Source organism: Salvelinus namaycush, chromosome 33 (genome assembly GCF_016432855.1).
Source record: "Salvelinus namaycush isolate Seneca chromosome 33, SaNama_1.0, whole genome shotgun sequence".
NCBI classification, from domain to species: Eukaryota; Metazoa; Chordata; class Actinopteri; order Salmoniformes; family Salmonidae; genus Salvelinus; species Salvelinus namaycush.
Window position 1 is genome coordinate 1,406,721 of NC_052339.1, and position 27,960 is coordinate 1,434,680.

At 43.0% G+C, this 27,960-nt stretch overlaps 1 protein-coding gene across 7 annotated transcripts in view; it reads right to left on the minus strand.

Moving 5' to 3' along the window:
- LOC120028042 (protein scribble homolog) overlaps positions 1-21,496 on the minus strand; it is a 143,858-nt gene extending 122,362 nt beyond the window's left edge. For all 7 annotated transcript variants that reach the window (XM_038973184.1, XM_038973190.1, XM_038973188.1 and 4 more), the window contains exon 1: positions 20,470-21,496. In XM_038973184.1, the coding sequence (XP_038829112.1) occupies positions 20,470-20,628 (159 nt within the window). In that variant the 5' untranslated portion in view covers positions 20,629-21,496. The remainder of the gene's footprint in view (positions 1-20,469) is intronic.
- Positions 21,497-27,960: the final 6,464 nt, after the last annotated feature.

The window sequence follows — 27,960 nt, forward strand, 5'->3', positions numbered from 1 at the left end:
AGTTGAAGTCGGAAGTTTACATACACTTAGGTCATTAAAACTCGTTTTTCAACCACTCCACAAATTTATTGTTAACAATCTATAGTTTTGGCAAGTCAGTTAGGACATCTACTTTGTGCAAACAAGTAATTTTTCCAACAATTGTTTACAGACAGATTATTTCACTGTATCACAATTCCAGTGGGTCAGAAGTTTACATACACTAAGTTGACTGTGCCTTTAAACAGCTTGGGAAATTACAGAAAATGATGCCATGACTTTAGAAGTTTATGATAGGCTAATCGACATCATTTGAGTCAACTGGAAGTGTACCTGTGGATGTATTTCAAGGCCTACCTTCAAACTGCTTGACATCATGGGAAAATCAAAAGAAATCAGCCAAAACCTTAGAAAAATAATTAGAGACCTGCACAAGTCTGGTTCATCCAATTTCCAAACGCCTGAAGGTACCATGTTCATCTGTACAAACAAAAGTATGCAAGTATAAACACCATGGTAGCACACAGCCGACATACTGCTCAGGAAGGAGAAGCGTTCTGTCTCCTAGAGATGAACGTACTTTGGTGCGAAAAGTGCAAATCCATCCCAGAACAACAACAAAGGACCTATCTATATCCACAGTACAATGAGTCATATAGACATAACCTGAAAGGCCGCTCCGCAAGGAAGAAGCTACTGCTCCAAAACCGCCATAAAAAAATCCAGACTACGGTTTGCAACTGCGCATGGGGACAAATATCAAACTTTTTGGAGAAATGTCCTCTGATCCGATGAAACACAAATAGAACTGTTTGGCCATAACGACCATCGTTATGTTTGGAGGAAAAAGAGGGAGGCTTGCAAGCCGAAGAACACCATCCCAACCGTGAAGCACAGGGGTGGCAGCATCATGTTGTGGGGGTGCTTTGCTGCAGGAGGGGCTGGTGCACTTCACAAAATAGATGGCATCGTGAGGAAGGAAAATTATGTGAATATATTGAAGCAACATCTCAAGACATCAGTCAGGAAGTTAAAGCTTGGTCGCAAATGGGTCTTCCAAATGGACAATGACCTAAAGCATACTTCCAAAGTTGTGGCAAAATGGCTCATGGACAACAAAGTCAAGGTATTGGTTGGCCATCACAAAGCCCTGACCTCAATCCCATAGAAAATTTGTGGGCAGAACTGAAAAAGCATGCGTGAGCAAGGAGGCCTACAAACCTGACTCAGTTACACCAGCTCTGTCAGGAGGAATGGGCCAAAATTCACCCAACTTACTGTGGGAAGCTTGTGGAAGGCTACCAGAAACATTTGACCCAAGTTAAACAATTTAAAGGCAATGCTACCAAATACTAATTGAGTGTATGTCTGACCCAATATGATGAAATAAATAAAAGCTGAAATAAATCATTTTCTCTACTATTATTCTGACATTTCACATTCTTGAAATAAAGTGGTGATCCTAATTGACCTAAGACAGGGAATCTTTACTAGGATTAAATGTCAGGAATTGTGAAAAACGGAGTTTAAATGTATTTGGCTAAGGTGTATGTAAACTTCCGACTTAAACTGTATGTCAAGTTTCTCCCATTCTTCACTGCAGATTCTCTCAAGCTCTGTCAGGTTGGATGTGGAGCGTTGCTGCACAGCAATTTTCAGGTGTCTCCAGAGATGTCGATCAGGTTCAAGTCCGGGCTCTGGCTGGGCCACTCATGGACATTCAGAGACTTGTCCCGAAGTCACTCCTGCATTGTCTTGTCAGTGTACTTAGGGTCATTGTCCTGTTGGAAGGTGAACCTTCGCCCCAGTCAGAGGACCTGAGCGCTCTGGAGCGGTCCCTGCCACTGAAAATCATCCTCCCCAGCATGTTGCCACCCCCATGCTTCACTGTAGGGATGGTGCCAAGTTTCCTCTAGACGTAACACTTGGCATTCAGGTCAAAGGGTTCAATCTTGGTTTCATCAGACCATCGAATCCTGTTTCTCATGGTCCGAGTTATTTAGGTGCCTTTTGGCACACTCCAAGTGGGCTGGCATGTGCCTTTTACTGAGGAATGGCTTCTGTCTGGCCACTCTACCATAAAGGCCTGATTGGTGGAGTGCTGCAGTGATAGTGGTCCTTCTGGAAGGTTCTCCCATCTCAACAGAGGAACGCTGGAGCTCCGTCAGAGTGACCATCGGGTTCTTGGTCACCTACCTGACCAAGGCCCTTCTCCCCCGATTGCTCAGTTTGGCCAGGCGGCCAGCTCTAGGAAGAGTCTTGGAGCTTACAAACGTATTCCATTTAAGAATGAAATGGAGGCCACTGTGTTCTTGGGGACCTTCAATGCTGCAGAAATGTTTTGGTACCCTTCCCCAGATCTGTGCCTCGACACAATCCTGTCTCGGAGCTCTAGGGACAATTCCTTCGACCTCATGGTTTGGTTTTTGCTCTGACATGCACTGTCAACTGTGGGACCTTATATAGACAGGTGTGTGCCTTTCCAAATCATGTCCAATCAATTGAATTCACCACAAAAAGGACTCCAATCAAGTTGTAGAAACATCGCAAGGATGATCAATGGAAACAGGATGCACCGGAGCTCAATTTCATGTCTCATAGCAAAGTGTCTGAATACTTATGTAAATAAGGTATCTGTTTTTTTAATAAATTTGCAAACATTTCTAGAAACCTGTTTTCGCTTTGTCATTATGGGATATTGTGTGTAGATTGATAAAAAAAATAATATGTTTTTATCCATTTTAGAATAAGGCTGTAACGTAACAAAATGTGGAAAAGGGATCAGACCACTTTCCGAATGCACTTGATCTTATTAGCACATAAAGGGTGCGTCTTTATGGGAAAATACACGGTTTAATCGATTGGTCAAAAGAAAATACCTCTCTTGGTGGACCAAGATTTTTTGACGGGGATAGCCCTAGTAGAAATGTAGGAAATGAGCTTCAGATGTCCCCCAAAAAAATCTGAGGGAGGACCCCCTGCCAGGTTGTCACCCCCCACTTCTAAAACGAAAGATGCACCCGATTTTCCGTGTTATAGCATAGGCTATAAAGGCCTGGGGAAGTTGTGTAATTCAAATAAAACCAGAACGGAAGAGGCAAACTTTAGTCTACTTGGTGAATTTGCAAAGCATGCAAGTTAAGAGATTACCAAAACATATGAGCATGCTTCTGCCTCTCTCTCTGTCCCTCTGGCCTGCCTGCTCTGTCTCTTTGCTGCTGATGCAAGTGTGTGTTCAGTCATAGGTCTGTTGCATGTATAATATCCTAGCCTATTAATGGCACTAATGTCTTCGAGGCAGTCTTGCGAGCACTGGGTAGCCTACTCTTCGTTTTTGCCACATGAAATAACAGTAGCCTGTATAGATTAGCTTTTCAAACATTATGGCGCGGCCCCTTGAAAACGACTTGGACAGGGCATGTTTGTTTGTCTGTTAGGCTAGGCTACACTGTTTTTTAAAATGCCAACAGGACACTAGGTTTGTTAACGTATCGGGTAGCTGCTGAAAATACATTTGACCGGTCATGCTTATCGGTCTATAGGTTAATTTGGAATTACATTGGTGCGTGTTTTGAGGAGCGGCATTGCCTACCAGACAGACAGCACGAGAATAGCTCATCAATAGACTGTAGGCTACTGTAGCGAAACCTGCTTTTGTATGCTCAGTTATTGCGCATCAAATAACAATTCTAAATGCAATCGCGTTTTAAAACTTGTGGGCACGATTAAAAAAGGAGCTATTTTTATTTCTCAATCTCAACTCGTAAAGCGCGCCTCCCATTCGGATGCATAGGCCTGCTTACTGTTGACTATCAGCGCGTTACCCACCACATTGCAATGTGCGCATGAGACCTGAACGTTTCACTTTACTTCAAATGAGGCATGTCATACCTTGCTTCAAAGTAGCCTTGTGAAAATCCATCCATAGAAACGGACGCAAATATTTTATAATTACTTCCTCATGCCATTAACCAGCATCTCTCTCCTGTTCTATTGGTTTTCATATGAACTTTCTTTCGTTGTCCAGAAGTCAAAGGCACAATCCTAGTCATATTAGCAACTCATCGTAGTAGCTGCCATTAGATTGCCCATATTTCTAAGTTTCTAACGGAGATGTTCATCTCTATCACATATGGAACTGCTCGCATTGGGTGTGCAGTTTAGAACTTTTTTCCCGCGAATTGCTTTTGGGCAAACGTTTGAAAAATACATTTTATTAGCTGCTTCATTACAGGAGTTGCATGTTCAATAATAGGCTATAGCCTTTTGACTGTAAGACGATAGGCTTGCTATTGTTGCATGTTTCCATGCTCTTAATGAAACGATGTCCGGTCCTTGTATGCATGCATAGTATCAGAGAGGAAGAGGCGAAGCAAGAGGTTTCTCTCTCGCCAAAATCTGTCCAAAATAAGTCCAATGCATTTCTATGGGCTTATTTTTGGCCTAAACGTGTCGCCTGTCTTCCACATTGGGACCACTCCCATTGTTAGGGCGGACACATACTGTAATGAAACAAGCAGGGAGCAGGTCTCGAACCCTGGACCTTCTAGCCCCAAGTCCAGCGCGCTATCGACGGTGCCCCAAAAGCATGCTCAACCGGCAGAGTCGATATCCGCGCTTATAAACCCAGGGTCGTTACACTACGCATCTCGTTATAGCCTACAGATCTCTGATAGTATTTTCTATTGGTAATGTCATTTTACTGTTTGGATTTTTTCTGACCGGTTAACTAGCTATTAGCATTAGCGGCTAAACCGATTTAGTTTAACTTTCTAAGAAAATACAAACTGTTTCTTACGTCTGCAAACAGCTAAACTAATATTGTCATTATAGAAGCTTGTGGATTTATATTAAGATCGAAGTGGAAACAACATCGTTGTCATCAACATTGTTGCATGTGCTGCAATGACCATGCAGACTGAACGAAAGTCTCATGGTCAAGCAACAACAAACGCGCTCCTTGAGTGACTGGGTGGGCAACACAGTCTCACATTCAATTCGCGCATATATGTACAAAATGTATTTCAGCAGATTTCGTGCGTTTTTGTGCGTTTTCGTCTGGCTTAATTCGTGAGAAAAGACACGAATTTATGTGCTTCTTAATTCGTGCGAAAATACACAAATTTAACCAGTAGGCTACACAAGCCTTTGCAACAACCATATAGACGCGATAATTTGTATTTCATTTTTGTTCTTCTTAATGGCTAATTCAACGTCATGAATATACAGAAATGTTGTCTTTGTTTAACCATGTTTTAAAATGTGTCGTTGTATGCCTATATGTACTGTTTTAGACTTGCTGAACAGAATTTGAGAAAAGACACACATTTACGTGCGACTTAATTCGTGGGAAATATTGTTTTATTAATGCCAATGCTGTTTTCTGTGCTTGATTTCGCTTAATACTTTGGATACTGGTGCACTTGTAATCAGAACGCCTTTTTGTCATGTAGGCAACCATACACGATTTTCTTCATAACCCATTTCATATTTCGTGGAGCCTAAATTACACCATTTTCTTCATAATGCATGTATTACATGTTAATGTAAAATAATGAATTATGTTGGCTTACACTTATGGCCTTTCCAAGGCCTTTCCATACCTTAAGGGAACATTTTAGCACTCGCCATATGGTTAGTGAGAAACGCCACATTGCAAATGTACGGTCCCTCACTAGACGTCCGGCGACGTCTCTAAAATTCGCGGACAGCGTCGGGCCGTGCGCGGGGGAGAGATCTTTCAGGAAGTCATCAAACGAAATCTCTCGGACGTTCGGTTTCCGTTTTATAAAAATAACAAATTTTGGTCATTTTTCCGCAGTCTCGGAAATTCCCACCAGAGGGAAAATAAATAATATTGCAAATGCACAAGCACATTGCAAATGCATGTGGCCTTTTCTCCTAAACTGAAAATATTTCGAAGACGTAATGGACAGTTGGCCCCGAACAAGATGGCGTCGAGGCCTCAACGCTTTTTGAGTTATGGCCATTTTTCTGGGATTAAAGGTCAAAAACGCAAAGTAGGGTGCTAATTTGACCGCTTCACGTCAAAGTACATAAGCATACGGTGTCAGGAAAAAAAGAACCAGCCATTTATCTATCGTAATTTAAGAGAAATCGTACATTGACAAATTGGTAATGTTCACAAAAAGGAGTTAAAAAAAAAAAATTACAGATCCAGTTGCAGTGTGTTCAGACGAACATTTTTTAAGTGGGTCTCGAAGCTCTGCCAGAATTCTGTGATTTTATGAAATAACACACACTCATTTAACCCTCTGTAAATAAGTCAGTTCTTAACATAAAGATTTAAAACTCAATATTATATAAGAGCCTACCCCAAGGAGGATATGTGTTCACTTTCAGCTTCCTATGTCAACCGAAAGTACCTTCAAATGGTGCCATAGGGTCAGTTTCGAAGGGTTAAAAAGGTCAGATCTGCCTCCCGGGTGGCGCAGTGGTCTAGGGCACTGCATCGCAGTGCTAGCTGCGCCACCAGAGTCTCTGGGTTCGCGCCCAGGCTCTGTCGCAGCCGGCCGCGACCGGGAGGTCCGTGGGGCGACGCACAATTGGCCTAGCGTCGTCCGGGTTAGGGAGGGTTTGGCCGGTAGGGATATCCTTGTCTCATCGCGCTCCAGCGACTCCTGTGGCGTGCCGGGCGCAGTGCGCGCTAGCCAAGGGGGCCAGGTGCACGGTGTTTCCTCCGACACATTGGTGCGGCTGGCTTCCGGGTTGGAGGCGCGCTGTGTTAAGCAGTGCGGCTTGGTTGGGTTGTGCTTCGGAGGACGCGTGGCTTTCGACCTTCGTCTCTCCTGAGCCCGTACGGGAGTTGTAGCGATGAGACAAGATAGTAATTACTAGCGATTGGATACCACGAAGAAAAGGGGATAAAAGGATGGAGTGAAAAAGTACGGTGCTTAAAGACACACAAAGCCTGCAATGGCATTACCATTATCTCCAGGCCGTGCCGAGTTCAACGAGATGCCCCGCTTGACCGTAGCTCGCTCGGTCTGAGTGCAGCGACAGGGACAAGAAGAAGAACCCAAATGACCCTTTGACCTCAATTTCATATTTTTTTGCTTTTGGGAAACAGAAAGAGAACCGTTAAGGTTAGAAGCACAATTTGACCTCAGGGACGTTCCTAAGGTCCTCCCGATCTGTGCAAGCCTAACATTGACCGTGTGGCATTAACCCTTAACTGTTTTTTCTTCTCGAGTCAATGGCCTGAGTGATTTATGGAGGTTTTCAAAAAATATTCTAAGTCCAAACTTTTAGTGCACCTGGTATTTTTTTGGGGTTACCAGGCGTCATTTTTCAAAACGGTTGAAATTGCTTTTAGGGGGCATCCAGAGTGTCACATGACCGGATGAGGTAACTATTCTTGTTCTTCTTGTAACTTTCCGGTAGGCTAGAAGCTTTCCGGTGTTTTGCTGCTCGACACAGGTCGACGCAGGTATTGCACTTGATTTATCGTTATCGTAACCGTAGGTGCAGCCAAGTGGAAATACGAAAGCTTTCTGGCTATTTCGTACTGATGGTAATTTGAACACAAGAACGTTTCTAGTGAAAAGGTGCTTACACTCAGAGCCATGTATTTACACTCAGCCACCCTAGCCTTATTACGGGTTAACGTTTTGGTAATTTTGGTTGGCCAACAAAATGTAAGACTACAATGACTGCATACGTTTCCCCAAATGTTATACGAAAAAAAAAACGTTTTGTTATTGATGGACAATGGCAAGGCTGCCATTGTATTTTCAGTTACATTCTGGTCAATAAAAATGGTTTACACGTTTATTTTTTAAGAAATACATGGAACTACAACCGAATAAAACACCATTAACCATCATGCATTGCTTACATTCATTCTATACTGAAAAGTCTGTTCAGAAAAATCGAAAACAGTACATATAGGCATAAAACCACAATGTTTTAATAGGGATTAAAAAAAGATATATATATATATATAACCTCTTATGGTTATATGGTTAAAAAAAGACAAAATATCTATATATTCATAACGTAAAATAAATAAATACAGGCGATCGCGTCTATGGTTGTTGCAACGGCTTGTGTGTCGCCTACTGGTTAAATTCGTGTCTTTTCGCACGAATTAAGTAGCACAGAAATTAGTGTATTTTCAAACGAATTGAACCACCCCAAAAATGCACAAAAACGCACGAAATCTGCTGAAATACATTTTGTACATATATGCGCGAATTGAATGTGAGGCTGGGCTGGGGTGGGACGAGGTCTGTGGAAAGCGGCATGGGGAGAGCGGAGGGCTGACTCAAGTAGCGGTCGCGTATCACGTTTACCAAACCAAACATTTAAATACGGTTATAGAAGGTAAAGTAAAAACACAAAAGGTCTGTGTATAAATACCGGTATATGGGCATCTTTCTTTTGGTGTTTTTCAGAATCAGTAGAAAGGCCTCTTTAGTGTCCCAAGTTTTCATAACTGTGACCTTAATTGCCTACCGTCTGCAAGCTGTGTCTTAACGACCGTTCCACAGGTGCATGTTCATTAATTGTTTATGGTTCATTGAACAAGCATGGGAAACAGTTATTCGGGTTTTTATGTATTATAGACAGGGTCCTGAAAAAGGGACTTTTTTTAATTTTTTTTAACACACACACACACACCTATCTATGAGGCAATTTTGCAATTAGGATTCATAATATGCAATGGTTATGATAAATTAGGATTCATAATATGTAATGGTTATGATAAATTAGGTATTGTTGCGCACTGTTGGCTTATAAATGTGCACATTTTTTTCCAGTGTGGCCCTTGTTCTAAAAATAGCTTCTTTATTTTCATGCGAGTACTCAATCAAAAAAGTTAAAATGCCAATCCCTATTGAGAGCACCACTTTTGATTTGAACAAAACCTAAAATACATATTTGCCCACTGTAGAAGTGCTCAGAAAGTAACTTCTTGGAACGGAATGCCAAAACATTCAAAAGATAATCAAAGTTGACCTATTTTGTATACCTCACAATACGAAAAGATACAGTTAAAATGAATATTTAAAAACAGTCATCACCAATCGATTAAGGTCTATCTACAAGCTATTTCTAGTCAATCACCAAACATTTCTGTAAAAAAAACTAACGACAAAGCCTTTCGTTCCTATTTTTTATTTTTCGTTTCACACTGTTGACAGTAGGTGCACTTGATTCAACAGCCCTAGCGCCGGGAAGGCAAAGCGTTCCCATTTTGAACCATTTCATGTGTCTTAGGGTAGAAATCCACCTACCCGATAGGCCCTGAGCGCAAATCAAGTGCACCTATAGGCCTACTGCTGGCCAATCAGTTTCTGTCTGTACAGTTTCACGCCAAAGACTGTAAAAAGAAGCCTTGAACGCACAGCAAAGTTGATGTCAGATTTCAAAACTTTTAAAACCATGACTAAAGAGAGACTCAATGAATACAGCAAAGAGCTGCTGTTTGAGTCATTTCATGTTTAAGTTCATTATTCAGCACCGTCAACACTTTGTTCAACAGTTTTATAAACCATAAAATGGGCGTTTCGATAAGCTTGTGTTATTATTTGCGGCTTTTGTCTTTTTAACATCGAGGAATATTTCATTTTTCTCTGGTCATACGAGTAACATGAATTTATACATGAGGCAGAAGTAATGCAGTGTGACTTAAGTTTCACCATTAGCTGGAAGAGGAGGGATGGTGAGTCGGGTGAGAGGCAATCTCACCGCTGCTCCTGATGTTACCCAGAATCTCTATGTTAACCCATGGGTTTCCTTATGTCACATCAGTTATAGTGGGGAGAGAGAAAAAGGGGGAAAGCCTCCCAGACTCTGACTGACCATCCGATGCAGGCCATCAGTCCAGTAAAAAAATAAACTAATTATTATACTTACTCAGCTGTGGCTCACAAGTAATACAACAAATGATCTATTCCCAGTGTGATCATAGACCTAAAATGTTTTAATAATCGTTTGAAAATGGTCTGAGAAGAACAACATTGGCAGGGCAATACAAGCGTAGCCAATATGCAGTGATAATGTATTGGGCCTATAGCCTACTGCACAAACCTCATTGCTACAGAACAGGTTTTAATTGGTTAATGCTGCATAGGCTTATGTTTTTAAGTCATATCTGAGCGGTGGATCTCAAAGTGATCTTGACTCAGAAAAGGTAATAATTTAACCCTAAATGTAAATTATCTAAAAACGCGTAAACTCAAGATTTTTTTCATATTTGCATATGTTGTAGCTTAGACCCCATTTTACATCTGAGGTTTTTGTGTAGTGCCCACCATTGTTTGAGGCACAACATGCTATGCTCTTGAATACAGGGTGTGGTGTGAAGGGTTGGTGTCTCCTAGATACGCTGGGTAAACAGAATTCCCAGCTCAATGAATCCCCAGGAAGGTCCCAATTAATGAACCATCTCCCTGGAAACCAGCGCTTGGATTGGAGGGAAGGAAAAGATGCAGCCAGCAACATCCATGATTAGACTGACACTATGGCTTGAGCTGGAGGGCTGAGTGACTGAATGACTAAGTATTGATTATTCTTTCCTTCAGTATGACCAAGCTTATCTGGGGCAGAAGATAACATGCAGCTTCCTGTATTGAATATCAGTGGAAACTGTTACAAAACCATTACTAGCTAGTCTATGCAGATATGCTATAATCTGGCATTAAAGCTTTGACAGCATTGGCCCTCATTTGTGTGTTTATGTGATTGTGAATCGAGCCTTTTGTAGATAGGTTGAGGCCAGAGCAATACAGTTGATGAAACGATGTAATGCCATTGAGTAACACTGATGTGGTACAGTGGTGGTTTAAACAAGATCATGGCACTAAAATCAGGCTCCCAGTGAAATTCCATTAATTGCTATTATGAAGCCAGTGTAATTACAGTAGTGACTCCACACACCCATCCAGGACGACTCAGAAGAGGATCACGGCCAGGAAGTCCACTTCCCCAGTGTGTGATGTCCCACAGATAAGTACACGATCTTCCCTCTACATGTGTTTAAATGTGCTATTTTCAGTCCAGGACATGTTCTTGCTACCTGGTTTGTGCACTAAAACACTCCAATAAAGCCCACAGATAGGAAGTCCATGAAGTCCATGTGAAAAACCAGTGTGTGTATTTAGTCTCTTCAAGAGGGGAGCTCTCTAATGAGCGGTCATACCCTAGCCTCCAGGCATACAGTATGTCTAGTGCCCACACAAGAAACACTGCCCTGTCCTTCACCCCTCAAGTCCCAACACACCAGTTCAGCTGTGACACACAACTCTGCGAGTCACTCATCACAGACTCCATCTAACCATCTGCCACGACACTGCCTGCAGACTATCTCTATCTCCGGGTTTACTTTTCTCCTAGGCACAGATCTAGGATCAGCTTCACTCCCAAAACCTAACCATTAGCGGGGAAAATACTAACCCAAGATCAGCATCTAGGGAAAACGTCACCCTATACCGACCAGCTGGCCTCTGATATAAGTGGTGAGAAGGATTATGAGGAACTAGAGGGCGTCAGTCTGTGCGTAAATGAAAATGCCCCAACGGTGCACACTTTGACATTATCATCATCCATTTTTGGTGTAAGTGCTGACAACGAAGGGATGGGAGGTAAGGTGCTAGCTGGGGGTCAAACAGGGCCTCAGCACAGTCGAGGCTTGCCTCAGTACAGCAGGTTAACGAATACACTTTAGTGCAGTGGCTGCCAGAGCTTCTAAGCTCCATGTCAGGCCCCTCCAGCAGCTGCACTGTCCAGCACTGACAAGATGGGACCTACAGAGGCTGACGGCTGGGACTAACAGAGGACAAGGAGCAAGAGAGGCTGGGAGGGAGGAGACTCCCTTAAAATTCCTTCGCTTAAAAAAAACTCAAGAAATCTGTCATTAATTTTGACGTTTTTGCAGAGGAGAGGTTAGTCGTGGAATTTTACATCTAACTAAGATGTTTGGTGCAGTATTTCTCAATGAAAAACCACGAAAACCAGTCGTTTCATTGAATGACAAAGACTATTGAAGAATCCTTACTGTTGACCAATGGTATCCACATTATCATAAAAGTGTTAAATCTGCGAACATGCACTTCAGGTAAAACAACTTCTATACCACTAACCCCTCAAACATTATGCTGTCTAGTTGAGTATTGACAGCCTTCCTGTATAATTTCCAAAGCATTAGTGTAGGCTGAGCGGTCTTCCTGGGTCCTATGTTGGGCAGGATTAACCATCTCATTACCAAACAGGGCTGATTAAACCATGCAGCTCTTTGAATAGCTATGGCTAAATGTCTCCTACATTCTGCCAGCTTAGCTCCTTACCCAGGCTCCGGTTGTGTGAAACCCCCTGGAGTAAAGAGGCCGGCTTAATTAAAGTCTAATGAGAATTAGAGCGCCTTCATTTGAATACTGCCAAAAATAAAGTCAAGTTTGATTAGTTGAAGAAAAATGTGCCTCTGTTGGAAGTTCTCGGGAACATGCGCGTTTGTATGTAGCTTCTCTGTGTTTGTCGACGTGTGATTGCATCTAGTGTGCACCACGTAAAACGGTGTGCGCGCGCGTGGCTTAGTAGCAGGCGTAAAGAACTCTGTGTGTGTGGCCCGTTCAGCCAGGAATAAAGACTAACTAGGATCAGTGTGGTTGACGGAGGGTTCAGGCTCACAGAAGGCAGGGCAGGCAGATTGCTTCAGATTCCAGTCATTCCTGCATTTCCTCTTGCTGGCATCATGTACTAGAGAGCTCAGAGGGCCATGCTGGGTTAATTACTCACAGTATACACACTCCTACTCAGAAAGATACAATACGGTACTTAGTCACTCACAAGCCTGGCTTAAGCCACCTCTCAAACAGAAAAGTAGGAGAGAATAATAGTTGTTTGCAAAAGTTAACTCTCACTATAGTACGACAAGAAAATCCACACAGTGTTGGATTAAAAACAATGCTGTACACCCTGTCAACACTTTTCGGGAATAACTCTGGCTGCCCTTTTCAAACCATTTTGAACAGATTTCCAAGAACCAGAGTGAACAACTGTGACGTAGCGGGACACAGACATTAAGCAAAGGGTTCAGTGCTCAGAGCAAAACACATTCATTGCAGTGTTCTTGCTACATTGAAGGATGAAAATATATGCTTTTGGGGGGAGGAGGGCGCTGGTGGGGCTCAATGGTACAGGATTTATGGGTGGGCTCTATTGTGTGATCGCAGAAAATCAATAGCATATCTCCTGCCCATCTCATTAGTTGATGCTTATTATTCATTGACGCATATAAGCTACACCGAACCAAAAACAAACGCAACAATTTCAGAGACTTCAGTTACACTTCATAATAGGAAATCAGTCAACTGAAATAAATTAATTAGGCCCGAAGCTACGGATTTCAAAAGTGGGAATACAGAGGGCTCTCTGGGTTAAATTGAGGATGACAAATACTTTGACATTAGAAATGTTTGTTACGATTCTATTGTACGGTACATGCCATGTCATGCTGCACACCTATAAGGCCCGGAAAGCAAATTTTGTCAGACAAAGCATTCCGTTAGGCCACGACTCACATCCACCTGAGACCGGTCAGTGTCAGGCAGGTCACTGCACTTGACCAATGAGGCCTAAGACCGACTTTAAATACCCAAACCAACGCACAGAGAAACAAAGAGCGTGAGAGAATGGTGTCACATTGCGAGGCCACCATGAGTCCATGTCCCCTAATCCCTGTCTCTGTGTACTTAGTGATCCTATGGCACATCATTCCTATCGGTGCGCACCAACCGTGCACACAGATGCTCTCCGCTATTGCTAACACCAGCCGCCCGTCACCACGGCCATGGCCCATTGTTTACCTTGGTGGTGGTGACTGAGGGGCAGAGTGCAGGAGGAAAGACGTGAGATTTATAACAGATGTATACAAGTGCCCATCTATGGTTGACACTGCCCTGATAGTAATGCTCATTGATCCCATCAGGCTGGTGTCGGTCATCTGTTTACCGGAAAAAAGGGTACAACTTCTCCGGGAGGGTTTGTATGCACGCAAGCGCCACGCAGAACGACTGCAGCAGTATCTCCCTAGGGCTTGCAAGGCTCTTAGAGCCATGACAGCCTCCCTGGCTGGCTGTTCTCCACCCGACACCATCACTCAGCCTGCCTGGCTGCTCTGTGTTCTGGGGTGGGGTGGGGTTAGTGGTGTTAATCCATCTCCGGAATAAATAAAAAAACATCTCAAAATGGGAGGGTGGGGCAGGATGTGGGACCAGCTGGTCATCATCTCAGACAAAGGAACCTGTTGAATGTGCTTCTGCATTAGAGGGGCCTCGACCTCTTCACAATGCTTCTCTACTGGCTCCTCACTTCTAGTTACCTTTCACATACTTAGCTCTTCTCAGAAGTGGGACACGGCTTACTGATTGTGCACATGTACACAATGAGGACGTTCGACTTTGATTTGACGACTGGATTGGCCAGTGCAGACTTTTCTCTCAGCAGCAGTCTCAATGTCAGCCTCGAGAGATCCATAAAACCAAACTACATCAAAAGAGATGCAGACTAAAGGAAGAGTCCTTTAGTGTACTTTCCCATGCTTCTGGGAAACTTACTGCCTTGAGAGAGACAGAGCCAGGGGAAGGGGGGGGAACTAATGTGGGTTTACCGCAGAGAGGACCAGTGGCAGGTGTGATTTATCACCAGCCATGGCCTAGTTCAGCTAACAGAGTCACAGAGGCTGGAATAGAGGGGGATATACAAATCTGTACAGCACTTTATGGAATCAGGATCTGCACAGTGTAGGCCTAGGCTAGGTCTAGAGATTCTGGCAGAGAACCACTTCTTATGCCTGGCCAGACATTAGGATATACTTTAATGCTGAACTTCTGGAGCTAAAAAAAAAAAAAGGTGGGTGGTGAGTTGTGTATTTTTAAGTGGAGCACCTGTGGGCCATTAAAGATCATACTTTTTGGGAGAGGGCTAGGTGTTTAAGAAAATGTTTAAGATTTGACTACATTGGTCCGCAGATTCCAAACGGATCCAAGTATAGCATGCATCAGTCAGAAATCGATTTGAAAGTTACGAATCACTAACATTTTGCTCATATTACTTTCTACCTTTCGAAAATACATCATATTTTGTGACAACTGATGCTTCTGCTTCATCAATATCGAACTAAGCATGTAACTGTGTTGTCAGTCATTGATCTACAAGTCATTTTGCATGCCAAACAACCCAAGGAAATATCAGTAGCCTACTCAAACTGCCCCGCCTTGATGCACTGCCCCACCCTGAAATATCAGTAGCCTACTCAAACTGCCCCGCTTCACGCACTGTCCCACTTCGGCTTTGCAGCATGCAGCAAAGTGCCTTGTCCTTGTTAGCATGAAAAGGAAAAGCAGATAAAGCTGTCCAAAAGCTTGGGGATGAGCGATCCGCTTTACATGACCGGTTCATCTTCAATCATTGACAGAGACAATTGCCCATGAGAAGGTCTAATGACCCTCTGCTTCTCAGAGACACACTGGAGATAGAGGAGTGCTGAAACTGACTAATTCCATTCTGTGTTTAATTCATTGGCATTAGGAGGCAGTGGTATTTGGGAAAACCACCGAGGAGCCCTACTTAGCAGCAACACAAAAGACGCATTAAGGAATAGTGAGGATTAAGCGTTGCGTAATGAGAAAACAGAGCTGGGGCTTGATGTTAAGGGCTCAGAACACGTGGGCGTGAGTTGGAATTCCTGACTACGCTCTCCAAGGGTCCTTCTGGGTTCTGTATAGTAAAGGGGTGTAATCATTATGCCTAAAATTAACACCCGCCACCTGTATCGGTGGGTCTATTTCACCAGCCACGTTGGCGGGTGGTCAGGGCTCCAGTTTGTGGATAGAAATAGTCAAGTACGATCACATTAATAGTAACAAATGCTGCAGTAGCTGTTTTCAAAGTATTTCCACAGTTTAGTTTCCTAGCTGGTAAATTAATTACACAAAATCAAAGAACTACAAATCCTATATAGCCTATCCCACCTCGCACTGAAACACTGCCTGGCTGGGGGCTGTGGCATGTGAAGAGCTGAGTGAAAGATACATTTTTAGAAGTGCTGTGCACAGGCATAAAAGTTATTCTAATTTACTTGAAACAAAGTGATACTTTGTCCTTGTTTCTTGGCTATTTACGTTGTTTTGTTCACTAGGCTAAGTTGTTTTTCTGTTTGAGTTTCAATTGCTAGTGAAGAGAAGCTTCTACTAAATCAGACTCAACCTCACAGGAACAAAGTAATACATTTTACTAGTAATACATTTGTTTTAGAAACATTACAAAGCATGCTAAACCGTTTGGTGTAATTTTAGCGATTTTTTTTGGGGGGGGGGGCTGCCTCTGTGGCTGATGGACCAAAAAGTACATTTTATGCCCTGGTTGCAATAGTTTTGCATCCGAAACAGTTTATTCCAAATTGAAAATTCAACCTAGAGTTTCTATTGGACAAATTCAGGTATGTTCCTCCCCGTTTCGCTTGCTTCTGTTTGGTTCTTCAACGGTAAACGTTTCAGTAATGAATACACCCCAGAAGAGAGGTTCTATGGAGGCAAGCCTCATTTTGTGCCAAGACAGCCTGTGTGTAGCGCTTTCTGTTTGAGCTGATAGGGTTGAACAACTTGTCCCAACATGTAATTTTGTTCTTCCAGTGTAATACAATGCTGAATAATATTTCTAAAGAAACAACCTTATCAGGAAAAACAACCTGGAACCCGGAGCCATTTGATAAAACATTTATTTTTCCCATGCAATGCTTAACTGAAAAAGGCAATACAGCACACAAACTAGGGTTGCCAGGTGGGGCTCAAGAAACACACAGTTGAACCTAAGACCCTGTCAAGGCATCTGAATCTCCATCTGTTCACACTGTTAAACCCCCTTCCAAAACCTATAAAGAAAATCTACCCCTCTACACTCCACAATCCCCATTATAGTACTAATTTGCCTCATTACATAGTACATCCAATTTTCCATCTTGACTGTATGGAGAATTGTAATGCCTCATCATGGGTTGTGTGTGCCAAATGTCATTGAGCATTACTCAAGCGGACTTGGAAAAACAAAAGTTGACAGCTTGGGTACAGACATCGGGTCTGTGTACGGAGCACTGGCTTCAGGTTTGCTGCAGTGGCCAATCTCCACAGTGACACTTGTGAAGGTGGTGTGAGCCAATTATTGTCAATGAGAGCTGGAACACTTGGTGGTGCAATAACACCCACAATCTCTCCATTCGGTCACCACCGTAGGCTGTTACCAGGAGAGGTGTCTGTAGTAGTTGAAAAAAGGCAATTGAAATAATAACTGAAAAGATGCTTTTCTTTGGGGTAAATCCATTTGAATTCAATCGCTTTTTGACAGCATCCCTTATGATTCAAACAAAACTTTCCATGCATGCTTGCCCATGGAAGAAGTTGTCAGAAAGTGACTTTTTGGACCTGAATGTCAAAACATTGAGGATATAAAGGTGCTCAAAGTTGACCCATTTTGCATACCCCACACTGGAAAAGATAAACAGTTGAATTTGATATAATTTAAAAGCTTACAAACAGGGTTGTCAAACTATTTTATTTTTTTAATAAAGAATGACTTTTTTTTTTACCTTTCAAGAGATTCTTCTGTACTTTTGTATACTTTTTAGCCAATAGTTCTGAAAGTAGCGCTCATGAACAAAAAGTGGTTCCCAGAAATTTTGCACTACTTTACATACAGTACACTCTCGCTCTGCTGTGTGTGCCTCTTGCTAGCTGTCACTCATATGGCGAAGGGCTGAAGATCATTGGTTGAACTCTAATTGGTAGGGGGCTGGCCCACATGGGAGAAAATGGCACAGCACAGTTTTCAGAGAAACAGTCGCTTTCAAACTAGGGATTTTGTGGCTAATTGAGGTAAAACAGTAATTCTGCTCATAGATTATGCATTTATGAACTACATATTGATATATCCAGCCCAATGCAGAATAAAAAAAATATTTAAAAAAAACTTAGTAATCACCAAAGTTCTGGAGCATGTCTTTCACGTCAATGATCTAAAAACACATAAATTCCCCCCCAAAATATCCATATTCACATGCTGCATTGTAGACCCTTACTTCACATGATTTGAGATTTTTGTGCTGTGCCAGCCCTCAGTTGAGACGCAACATGCTCTTGAACACGGGGGGCGTTATTTCAAACATAGGTCCATTCCATGAATTCTATCCCTTCAGACCAGGGTTTCCTTTAGCCGGTAATAGCCGAGCATACAGATAGAGCCTAGTTGAAGCGAAAATGTGTCAGACAAAGCGAGTGCTGCTGCTACAGCTTCTGTTGCTGCTGGAGTGAAACGTGCTTTTATATGCCAATCATTGCGCAACAATTCTAAATGAAATTGTGTGTAAAAAACAGTTAGGATAACTGTAGAGAGCTAGAGATGCCATAAATAGCCATCATAGCATGACAAGGAGATACCAAATGAGATGACAGAGCTCACAATTCTATTATGGTTTGAGCGTTCACCATTATTGCCATGTTTTCTCCACACGGCCTATTATGGGTGTGACCTCTGATGGCCCCCACTCTCCGCAGCCTTTATATAAATGCAGGCAAGGGGACCATATGCTTTGTGTCTGCACGCAACACGGCCACCTGCTCTGTCACACCACATTTGTGTCTCTCGGCTAATTACAGTGCCGTGTTAGTGGTCCTGAGTGTATGTCTTCTGCCAGCCTCACGGTCCCCTGCACCGCCAGGCCCAGCCATGCTGAGTCAAGCAGACCAGGCGATGCACTCTTGGATACAGCCCCCCACAGCAGCCTTGAGCTGTGTCAGGAAACCCCAGTCAGCATCTAGCCTAACTAGCAGCCGGGTTGAATATTAAACAACGATGTCTGCGTCTGCTTTTGTGAGTCCTAGAGCTATACTGAGCTACTCCCCAACACCCGCCTCTCCCTTTATTTGTCTGTGTCCTTCCTCCAGTGAACATAGGGGCCTGAGCCAAGTCTCAGCCCGCTCCGCTTAGTCATAAACAGAGCTTTTTGGCCAAGTCAGCACAAACAGCCACACACACGGTCCCTCTCATCCCCGTTATGTCCGTGTACAAAACTCAGGCAAAAGGTGAGTGACATTTTAAGAGCGATGCAACTGAGGTCTTGGTTGACAAATCAGATTGTGTTTTTGACTGGATTAGATTGTGAACAATTGCATTCTCTCTGCTAACTTAATAAATGCAATTTGTGATTCATTACCTTTCGTACTGGGGCTTGCATATCTTAATATAATGGCCTGGGACTCAGGGCATGACTCAAGTGTTAGACTATCAACAGCCTAAGCAGAATACTTAGGCCTACAAGTGACTGACTAGTGACTACTTACACAGGTGTTCAAACTCTCCAGAGATTCTTGTGGTCCTGCACACTTCAGTAGACTTTGCGTAGCATAGCGTAGCTTCTTATGGGTTGTCAACACGACAGAAGAACTACTGGTGACTGTGCCACTCTCCCCACCACCACTAGCCATGTCTGAGAGCCTGTCTCAGCATTTCTGAGCAGCAACACATCTCTGATGAACTTGAGGTCCATTATCTTGCACAGCCATTCCCTTATCCCATAGCAGAACAATGAACACAGCGGCATAATGAGGCGAAAGTCAGGTCACTCCTACGCCCCAGTGCTCTGGTGTAAATGCGTGTTGGAAGCTGGAGGGGAACATAATGCACAGCCAGATAACCATCCAGCTCCCCTAAAAATAAACACAAGGAGCATGCCAGCAGAGCTTATGTCATTTGTCATGTAGGAGTAGTGTGAATGGGTTTCCAATCCCACCGGCCTGTGCCATTACTGCGGGCAACGTAGTGCAGGCCAGCGGACTCCTTTCATCTGCTGAGTCCGTCTGCACATTTGATATCATGCAGCATGCCCACTCCACTCTGAAGCAGCAGCCGCCTCTGCTTGACTCCACACTGCAAGCATCCAAGGAAGGCAGAGACCCGTTTCTCCTCTGATTCCTATTCTCTGCTGTTATCAAATGTGCTGTCAGCTGACAATGTGCTGTCAGCTGCTCTGAGCAGCCAGCCTGATGGTACACACCTCCTCTCTCAGCTACTTTGATGACACATGCATTGAGTAACCATTGACAAGAATAAGAGGACATAAAAGGTAGCATCATACCTTCCCGCGTATACAGTCGTAGCCCCCAGAATATGAAAGTAGCTACAACACTCACCCAATATGGTGTTTGGAATATTAATTAAAGCCATTTAAACCACATTCTAAATAAACAGTATGTTGTTCCTGCGTTACGGGATTAGTTAGTTAATATTCTCAGTTAATTATACTGATGTTGCCAGATGTTTAATCAAAACATCAGCCACCTGTTCCATGGGGGTTGCTCATGGTTGCATGCATTGATAGAGTGGAGATTAGTCCGCTAGCCTTGATTTGACCATGCATAATGATTTGGATAGCCAGGATAGGCCACAATGTGCTAATGAAAATCACTGGTTGCTTACCTTGGGTAGTTCTCGGAGTTGGTTAGCGTCGAGGAGAAGCTCCTCCAGACTGCGGCTGTAGCGAAATATCTCGTCGGGGACATTTTGCAAATTACAATGTCGCTTGTCCACCGACTCGACGTGGCGGTTACAACGCCACAAAGGGATACACTTCAGCATGTCCGGCCGCCGTTAACGATTTGGTTGCCGGCGTTACTCAGCACTCCGCATCGGAGAGAGAAACGGGGAAAGGTTGTGGAGGGATAGGAAAATGTATACAAATATCGACGTGACAGATGAGTGGACGTCGAAATCCCGCTGCTCCCGCGTCGAACCAAAAGGGTAGGCCAAATCCAGTTAAAACCAGGGACACAGAAATAATTCGTCTCGTCAATTGATATCCAAAATTGAGTCTTTTGTTGGCTCTCAGCGACTCAAATGTGATAGATTACATTTAAAAAAATACGATAACTAGCTTCCGTGTTTGGAGTCAAATTATATACGGTTTGCTAATAATAAAATAAAAAAAACGTACTTTAAAACAAACTAACGTTTTCATTTCCATAGTTCTGACAAAGCAGTCCAGCCATCATTAACGTTAGCTACTAGTACTAGACAGTTTGCCATTTGATACAAGGAAGCTGACCTGTCTAGCAAGATGGCTAGCTTACTAGCTAGCTTGGCAAATATTATATGGTTCCCCGTTACACATGTGTGTTATGTTGCTCAATGCGATAAAGCTGATCCGTAAAATATGACAGGCTGTTGCATTATCGGAAATAGTCCAATGTAGGCACATTGAATGGCCTCTCGAAGTTGCGTCTGGAGGGATGGAACTCGTCTGCTGTCTTGTGTCGCTAACGTTACTAGCTTGTGAGCACTCGTGCCTCTTTAGTCTACGGAAACAAACGTCCAAATTCGAAACCAATTCTGGGCAGTCTTTCAAAAGCTGTTTGCACTGAAAACAATAACCAGAAGTCGTGACACGTGTAAAGCAACAACTATTGAACCCACACTAACAACAATCTTATTTTCCCTCCCTCCTTGAGCCAGGCCGGTGGGGTGTGTGAGGCTGGGCAGGGCTAAACTGGAGGTACCACTGCTTTTGTGACTAGCTGTGCACGCCTGGGATGCCACGCAGAACAAGTCCGAGGTGTTTGGGCTTTTGACTCCTTAATTTAGCAAACATTGAAGAAATCTTCTGTCGCAAAATATTCTGCTCGGGAGTTTCCTCACTCGGACCGGGTGTGTGGCGATATAAGAATGTGGTGGAGGGCGCTACCACTGACTCCTCCTTATTGTTGTTTGGAGCTGGGTGTGCTAGATTTACAACTGACACCTCGCTCATCTTACACGCATGCCTAGTGGCTACTCAGCATTTCCTTCATATTTAGCTAGAATGAATAGACATCCAAATCAAATTTGCTAGAATGAATAGAGATGATATCGGCCTTAGTTTTTTGGAGGACAACTACCGCCCGACACTGATAGGGCTGCATACGCCGGTCAGTGAAGCCACACATATCCAGGAAAATAAAATCAAGTGCACCAATTGTTTCCTTCTTCCTCCCTCCCTCCCCCGGCAAACACCCAAACTGCAAATAGGTAATAGCGACCCCAAGGGGCTAGGAGGTCTTCAATATAACTTTTAGAAGAGGGTTGGCTTTATTCTGGTTTTCATTCTGACTTCAGAGTCTGGAATGGCTCTTTGATGTTGTTGGCACAATGTGTCAATAATGAAGAAGGCTGTGTTTTCCCCACATGCACAGCCCCCGAGGCCGCCCCCTTCCATTACAACAGTTGGATTTTTTATTTCAAACACATTTTCAAGTTCACCCCCCCCCCCAAAAAAATCATTTGACAGAAGCAATGAAACCCGTCGCACAACTTCTGAGCGAATATTGCATCAACCGGCCTCCTTTCCAGACCTGTGTGTTCACAGCTCTCCCGAGGGTCGCGTCAGCCAGGCTAGGTTGGCTTTATGTTAAAGGTTGAAAACGCTCTACTTTGTTGCTTAATAAATTGCCCCATCTAGCGGTAATGAAAGCGAAGTAGACAGACTGCACAGCCGAATTCAGCAAATGCGTAATGTAATAACACAGGTTGGCAAAAGCGGGTCCGATGACAGATGGATACAGTACCAGTCAAAAGTTTGGACACACCTACTCATTCAAGCGTTTTTCTTTATTTTACTATTATTCTACATTGTAGATAATAGTGAAGACATCAAAATTATGATAATGTAGTAACCAAAAAAGTGTTAAACAAATCAAAATATATTCTTCTTTGCCTTGATGACAGCTTTGCACTCTTGGCATTCTCTCAACCAGCTTCAGTTTTATCTCAATCTCTTCATTCAAAGACTCATGGACACTCTTACTGCCAGTTGTGGCTGATTTGCGTGATGTATTGTTGTCTCTACCTTCTTGCCCTTTGTGCTGTTGTCTGTGCCCAATAATGTTTGTACCATGTTGTGCTGCTGCCATGTTGCGTTGCTACCATGCTGTTGTCATGTGTTGCTGCCATGCCATGTTGTTGTCTTAGGTCTCTCTTTATGTAGTGTTGTGTTGTCTCTCTTGTCGTGATGTGTGTTTTGTCCTATGTTTTTATTTTATTTTTAATCCCAGCCCCCGTCCCCGCAGGAGGCCTTTTGCCGTTTGGTAGGCCGTCATTGTAAATAAGAATTTGTTCTTAATTGACTTGCCTAGTTAAAAAAGGTCACATAACATTTTAAAAAAAATACAAATTAGGTAGTCCCTGGAATGAATTTCAATGAACATGTTCCTTCATGTCTTAAGGTAATGATGGACTGTTGTTTCTCTTTGCTTATTTGAGCTGTTCTTGCCATAATATGGACTTGGGTCTTTTACCAAATAGGGCTACCTTCTGTATACCACCCCTACCTTGTCACAACACAACTGATTAGCTCAAACGCATTAAGAAGGATGAAATTCCACCAATTAACCTTTAACGCCTTTGAAAGTTTCTTCAAGTGCAGTTGCAAAAACCATCAAGCGCTATGATGAAACTGGCTCTCATGAGGACTGCCACAGGGTAGGAAGACCCAGAGTTACCTCTGCTGCAGAGGATAAGTTCATTAGAGATACCAGACTCAGAAATTGCAGACCAAATAAATGCTTCACAGAGTTCAAGTAACAGACACATCTCAACATCAACTGTTCAGAGGAGACTGCATGAATCAGGCCTTCATGGTCAAATTGCTGCAAAGAAACCCCTACATAAAGGACACCAATAATAAGAAGAGACTTGCTTCTTAACACGAGCAATGGACATTAGACCGGTGGAAATCTGTCCTTTGGTCTGATGAGTCAAAATTTTTGATTTTTGGTTCCAACTGCTGTCTTTGTGAGACGCGGAGTATGTATGGTTCCCACCGTGAAGCTTGGAGGAGGAGGTGTGGGGGTGTTTTGCTGGTGACACTGTCTGTGATTTATTTAGAATTCAAGGCACACTTAACCTGCATGGCTACGACAGCATTCTGCAGCGATACGCCATCCCATCTGGTTTGCACTTAGTGGGACCATCATTTGTTTTTCAACAGGACAATGACCAAACACACCTCCAGGCTGTGTAAGGGCTATTTGACCAAGAAGGAGAGTGATGGAGTGCTGCATCAGATGACCTGGCATCAACAATCACCCGACCTCAATCCAATTGAGATGGTTTGGGATGAGTTGGACCGCAGAGTGAAGGAAAAGTAGCCAACAAGTGCTCAGCATATGTGGGAACTCCTTCAAGACTGTTGGAAAAGCATTTCAGGTGAAGCTGGAATGCCAAGAGTGTGCAAAGCTGTCATCAAGGCAAAGGGTGGCTACTTTGAAGAATCTAAAATATATTTTAATTTGTTTAACACTTTTTTGGTTACAACATGATATATGTATGTGTTATTTCATAGTTTTGATCTCTTCACTATTATTCTACAATGTAGAAAATAGTAAAAATAAAGAAAAACCCTTGAATGACTACCTGTGTCCAAACTTTTGACTGGTACTGTATGTGACCTCATTCATGGTAGACAGTTACCAACACGTTTTCAGGCATTATTTGCAAAGATATGATCAAGCTACGACCAATAAATTATTTAACCTTGAAAAAAAGAGCCTCCAGAATCTACAGACAGATGTCACATAAAATAGGTTTAAAACTGTGGGAATTTCATAATCATTTTAATAAACAAAGTAAATTATTATCTGATTTAAACATGTTCAATAATAACAATTTTCAATGCATATCTATGCACATACTTTATCTCAATTATTAGGATTCCATCTAATTGACAACAGATATACATATGAATATTCTAAAAGCTGCATAAAAACAATATAAACATTTTCCCACCGAAGATGTGTTTCCATCAAATAGACTTGTTTGCGGGAAAAAAGGCGTGATGAGGGCACATATCAAAATAAAGAGAGTCGCACATTCCACATATAAACTCCCTGTAATTTATTGGGTATTTACCAACGTTTCGGCATCACTGTGCTGAAGGTCATAGTTCACATTACAAATAACTTTAGAGGCTATATTCCCATGTACAAAATAAAATAAAAAAATTATGTTTTGCGTTATATACAGTAGGAGCGAATGTGCCTACTCTGGTCTTGCACATGTGTGCTCTAGCCAACAGCTGGCAGATACAGTGTGGGTTGGGTACATACAAACTGTAGCTAGGTTTCCATCCAATTGGTGACAGATTTTCATGCGAATATTCTAAAATCTTCATAAAGAAAAGGTGCGAATTTTCCCACCAGTGGTGTGTTTAATTTATTGCATCTGTAGCCTAATACCTGTCACGCCCTGACCGTAGAGATCCTTTTTATGTCTCTATTTTGGTTGGTCAGGGCGTGAGTTTGGGTGGGCATTCTATGTCTGGTGTTCTATGTTGTCCTTGTTTTGTATTTCTATGTGTTTGGCCTGGTATGGTTCTCAATCAGAGGCAGCTGTCTATCGTTGTCTCTGAGAATCATACTTAGGTAGCCTGTTCCCACCTGTGTTTGTGGGTGGTTATTTTCTGGTTAGTGTTTGTTGCACCTGTCAGAACTGTTTGTTTGTCGTTTTTGTTGTATTGTTCAGTTGTTTAAATAAAATAATGAACACTTACCACGCTGTACCTTGGTCCTCTTCTCCTTCTCCCGACGACAATCGTTACAATACCTGCATGGGTTTCCCTAGTTTTATGGAGGACCACAAACAATATCATGGCATGACTCCAGATTTACTTCAATATGATGGTCAGTATAACAATATTTGCTGCATAAAAGTGTTTCGACAGGCATTTATCGCATAATTAATTTTACCGACAGAAAGATCCCACCATGTCAAAAGAACAAATTATCTGTCGGCATTTATAAAATTATATGGAATCAATCAATCAATAAAATTGTATTTGTCAATTGTGCAAAAAACAACAGGTGTAGAGCCCTTTCCCAACAATGCAGAGTTAAAAACTATGAACAATTAGCTAAATAAAAAAGGAAATAGTAACACAATACAATAACAAGAACAAGGCTATATACAAGGAGTCCCGGTATGGAGTCAATGTGCAGGGGTACGAGGTAGTTGAGGTAATTGGAAATAATACTGCATGTACATGTAGGTAGGGGTAAAAGTGACTAGGCAATCAGGATAGATGATAAACAGAGTAGCACAGTGTTGGTAGTTGAGGTAATATGTACATGTAGGTAGGGGTAAAAGTGACCAGGCAATTAGGATAGATAATAAACAGAGTAGCAGCAGCGTATGTGAAGAGTATGAAAGAGAATGAAATTGTGTCTATGTGTGTGTGTTTTGTGTGTGTGAGCGTATGTAGTGTGTGTGTGTATTGGAGTGTCAGTGTAGTATGTGTGGGTGTGTGGGTAGAGTCCAGTGAGTGTGCATAGATCCAGTGAAGAAAAAAAAAATAGTCCGGGTAAATAGTCCGGGTAGCCATTTGATGAACTGTTTAGCATTCTTATGGCTTGGGGGTAGAAGCTGTTCAGGAGCCTTTTGGTCTCAGACTTGGCGCTCCAGTACCGCTTGCCGTGTGGTAGCAGAGAGAACAGTCTATGATTTGGGTGTCTGGAGTCTAACCATTTTTAGGACCTTCCTCTGACAACACCTGGATGGCAGGGAGCTCGGCACCAGTGACAAGCATTTCGCTACACCCGCAATAACATCTGCTAAATATGTGTATGCGACCAATATATATGTATATATTTATTTATTTGATGTACTGGGCTGTACGCACTACCCTCTGTAACGTCTTACGGTCGGATGCCAAGTAGTTGCCATACCACGAGGTGATGGAGCCAGTCAAGATGCTTTCAATGTTGCAGCCGTAGAACTTTGAGGATCTGAGGGCCCATGACCAATATCTTTAACCTCCTTAGGGGGAAGAGGCATTGTCGTACCCTCTTCACGACTGTGTTCGTGTGTTTGGACCATGACATGTCCTTAGTGATGTGAACACTGAGGAACTTGAAACTCATGACCCGCTCCACTCCAGCTCCGTCGATGTGAATGGGGGCATGCTTGGCCCTCAGTTTCCTGTAGTACACGATAAGCTCCTTTGTCTTGCTTACGTTGAAGGATACTTTGTTGTCCTGGCACCACATTGCCAGGTCTCTAAACTCCTCCCTATAGGCTGTTGTTGTCGTTGGTGATTAGGACTTGCACGACCATGCAGTTGTTGGTGAACAGGAAGTACAGGAGGGGACTAAGCACGCACCCCTGAGGGGCCCCGTGTTGATTGTCAGCGTAGCGGAAGTGTTGTTGCCTACCCTCACCACTTGGGGGCGGCCCGTCAGGATGTCCAGGATCCAGTTGCAGAGGGATGTGTTCAGTCCCATGGAACGCTGAGCTGTAGTCAATGAACAGCATTCTCAAGTAGGTGTTCCTTTTGTCCAGGTGGGAAAGGACAGTGTGGCATGCAATATAAATTGCATCTCCTAGAGATCTGTTGGGGGTGGTATGCTTTGGGATGGTGGTGTTGATGTGAGTAATGACCAGCCTTTCAAAGCATTTCATGGCTAGAGATGTGAGTGCTACAGGGCGATAGTCATTTAGACTGGTTACCTTGGCATTCTTGGGCACAGGGACTATGGTGGTCTGCTTGAAACATGTAGGTATTACAGACTGGTTCAGGGAGAGATTGAAAATGTCAGTGAAGTCACTTGCCAGCTGGTTAGCGCATGCTCTAAGTAAGCATTCTGGTAATCGGTCTGCTCCTGCAGAATTATGAATGTTAACCTGTTTAAAGGTCTTTATCACATCTGCTACGGAGATCGTCCGGAAGAGCTGGTGCTCTAATGTTTGGTTTAGTTTGCTTGCCTCGAAGCGAGCATAGAAGGAATTTAGCTCGCCTGGTAGGCTCGCATCACTAGGCAGTTCGCGGCTAGGTTTCCCTTTGTAATCCCTTTGCAAGCCCTGCCACATCCGACGAGCGTCAGAGCTGGTGTAGTAGGATTCGATCTTAGTCCTGTACTGATGCTTTGCCTGTTTGATGGTTCGTCG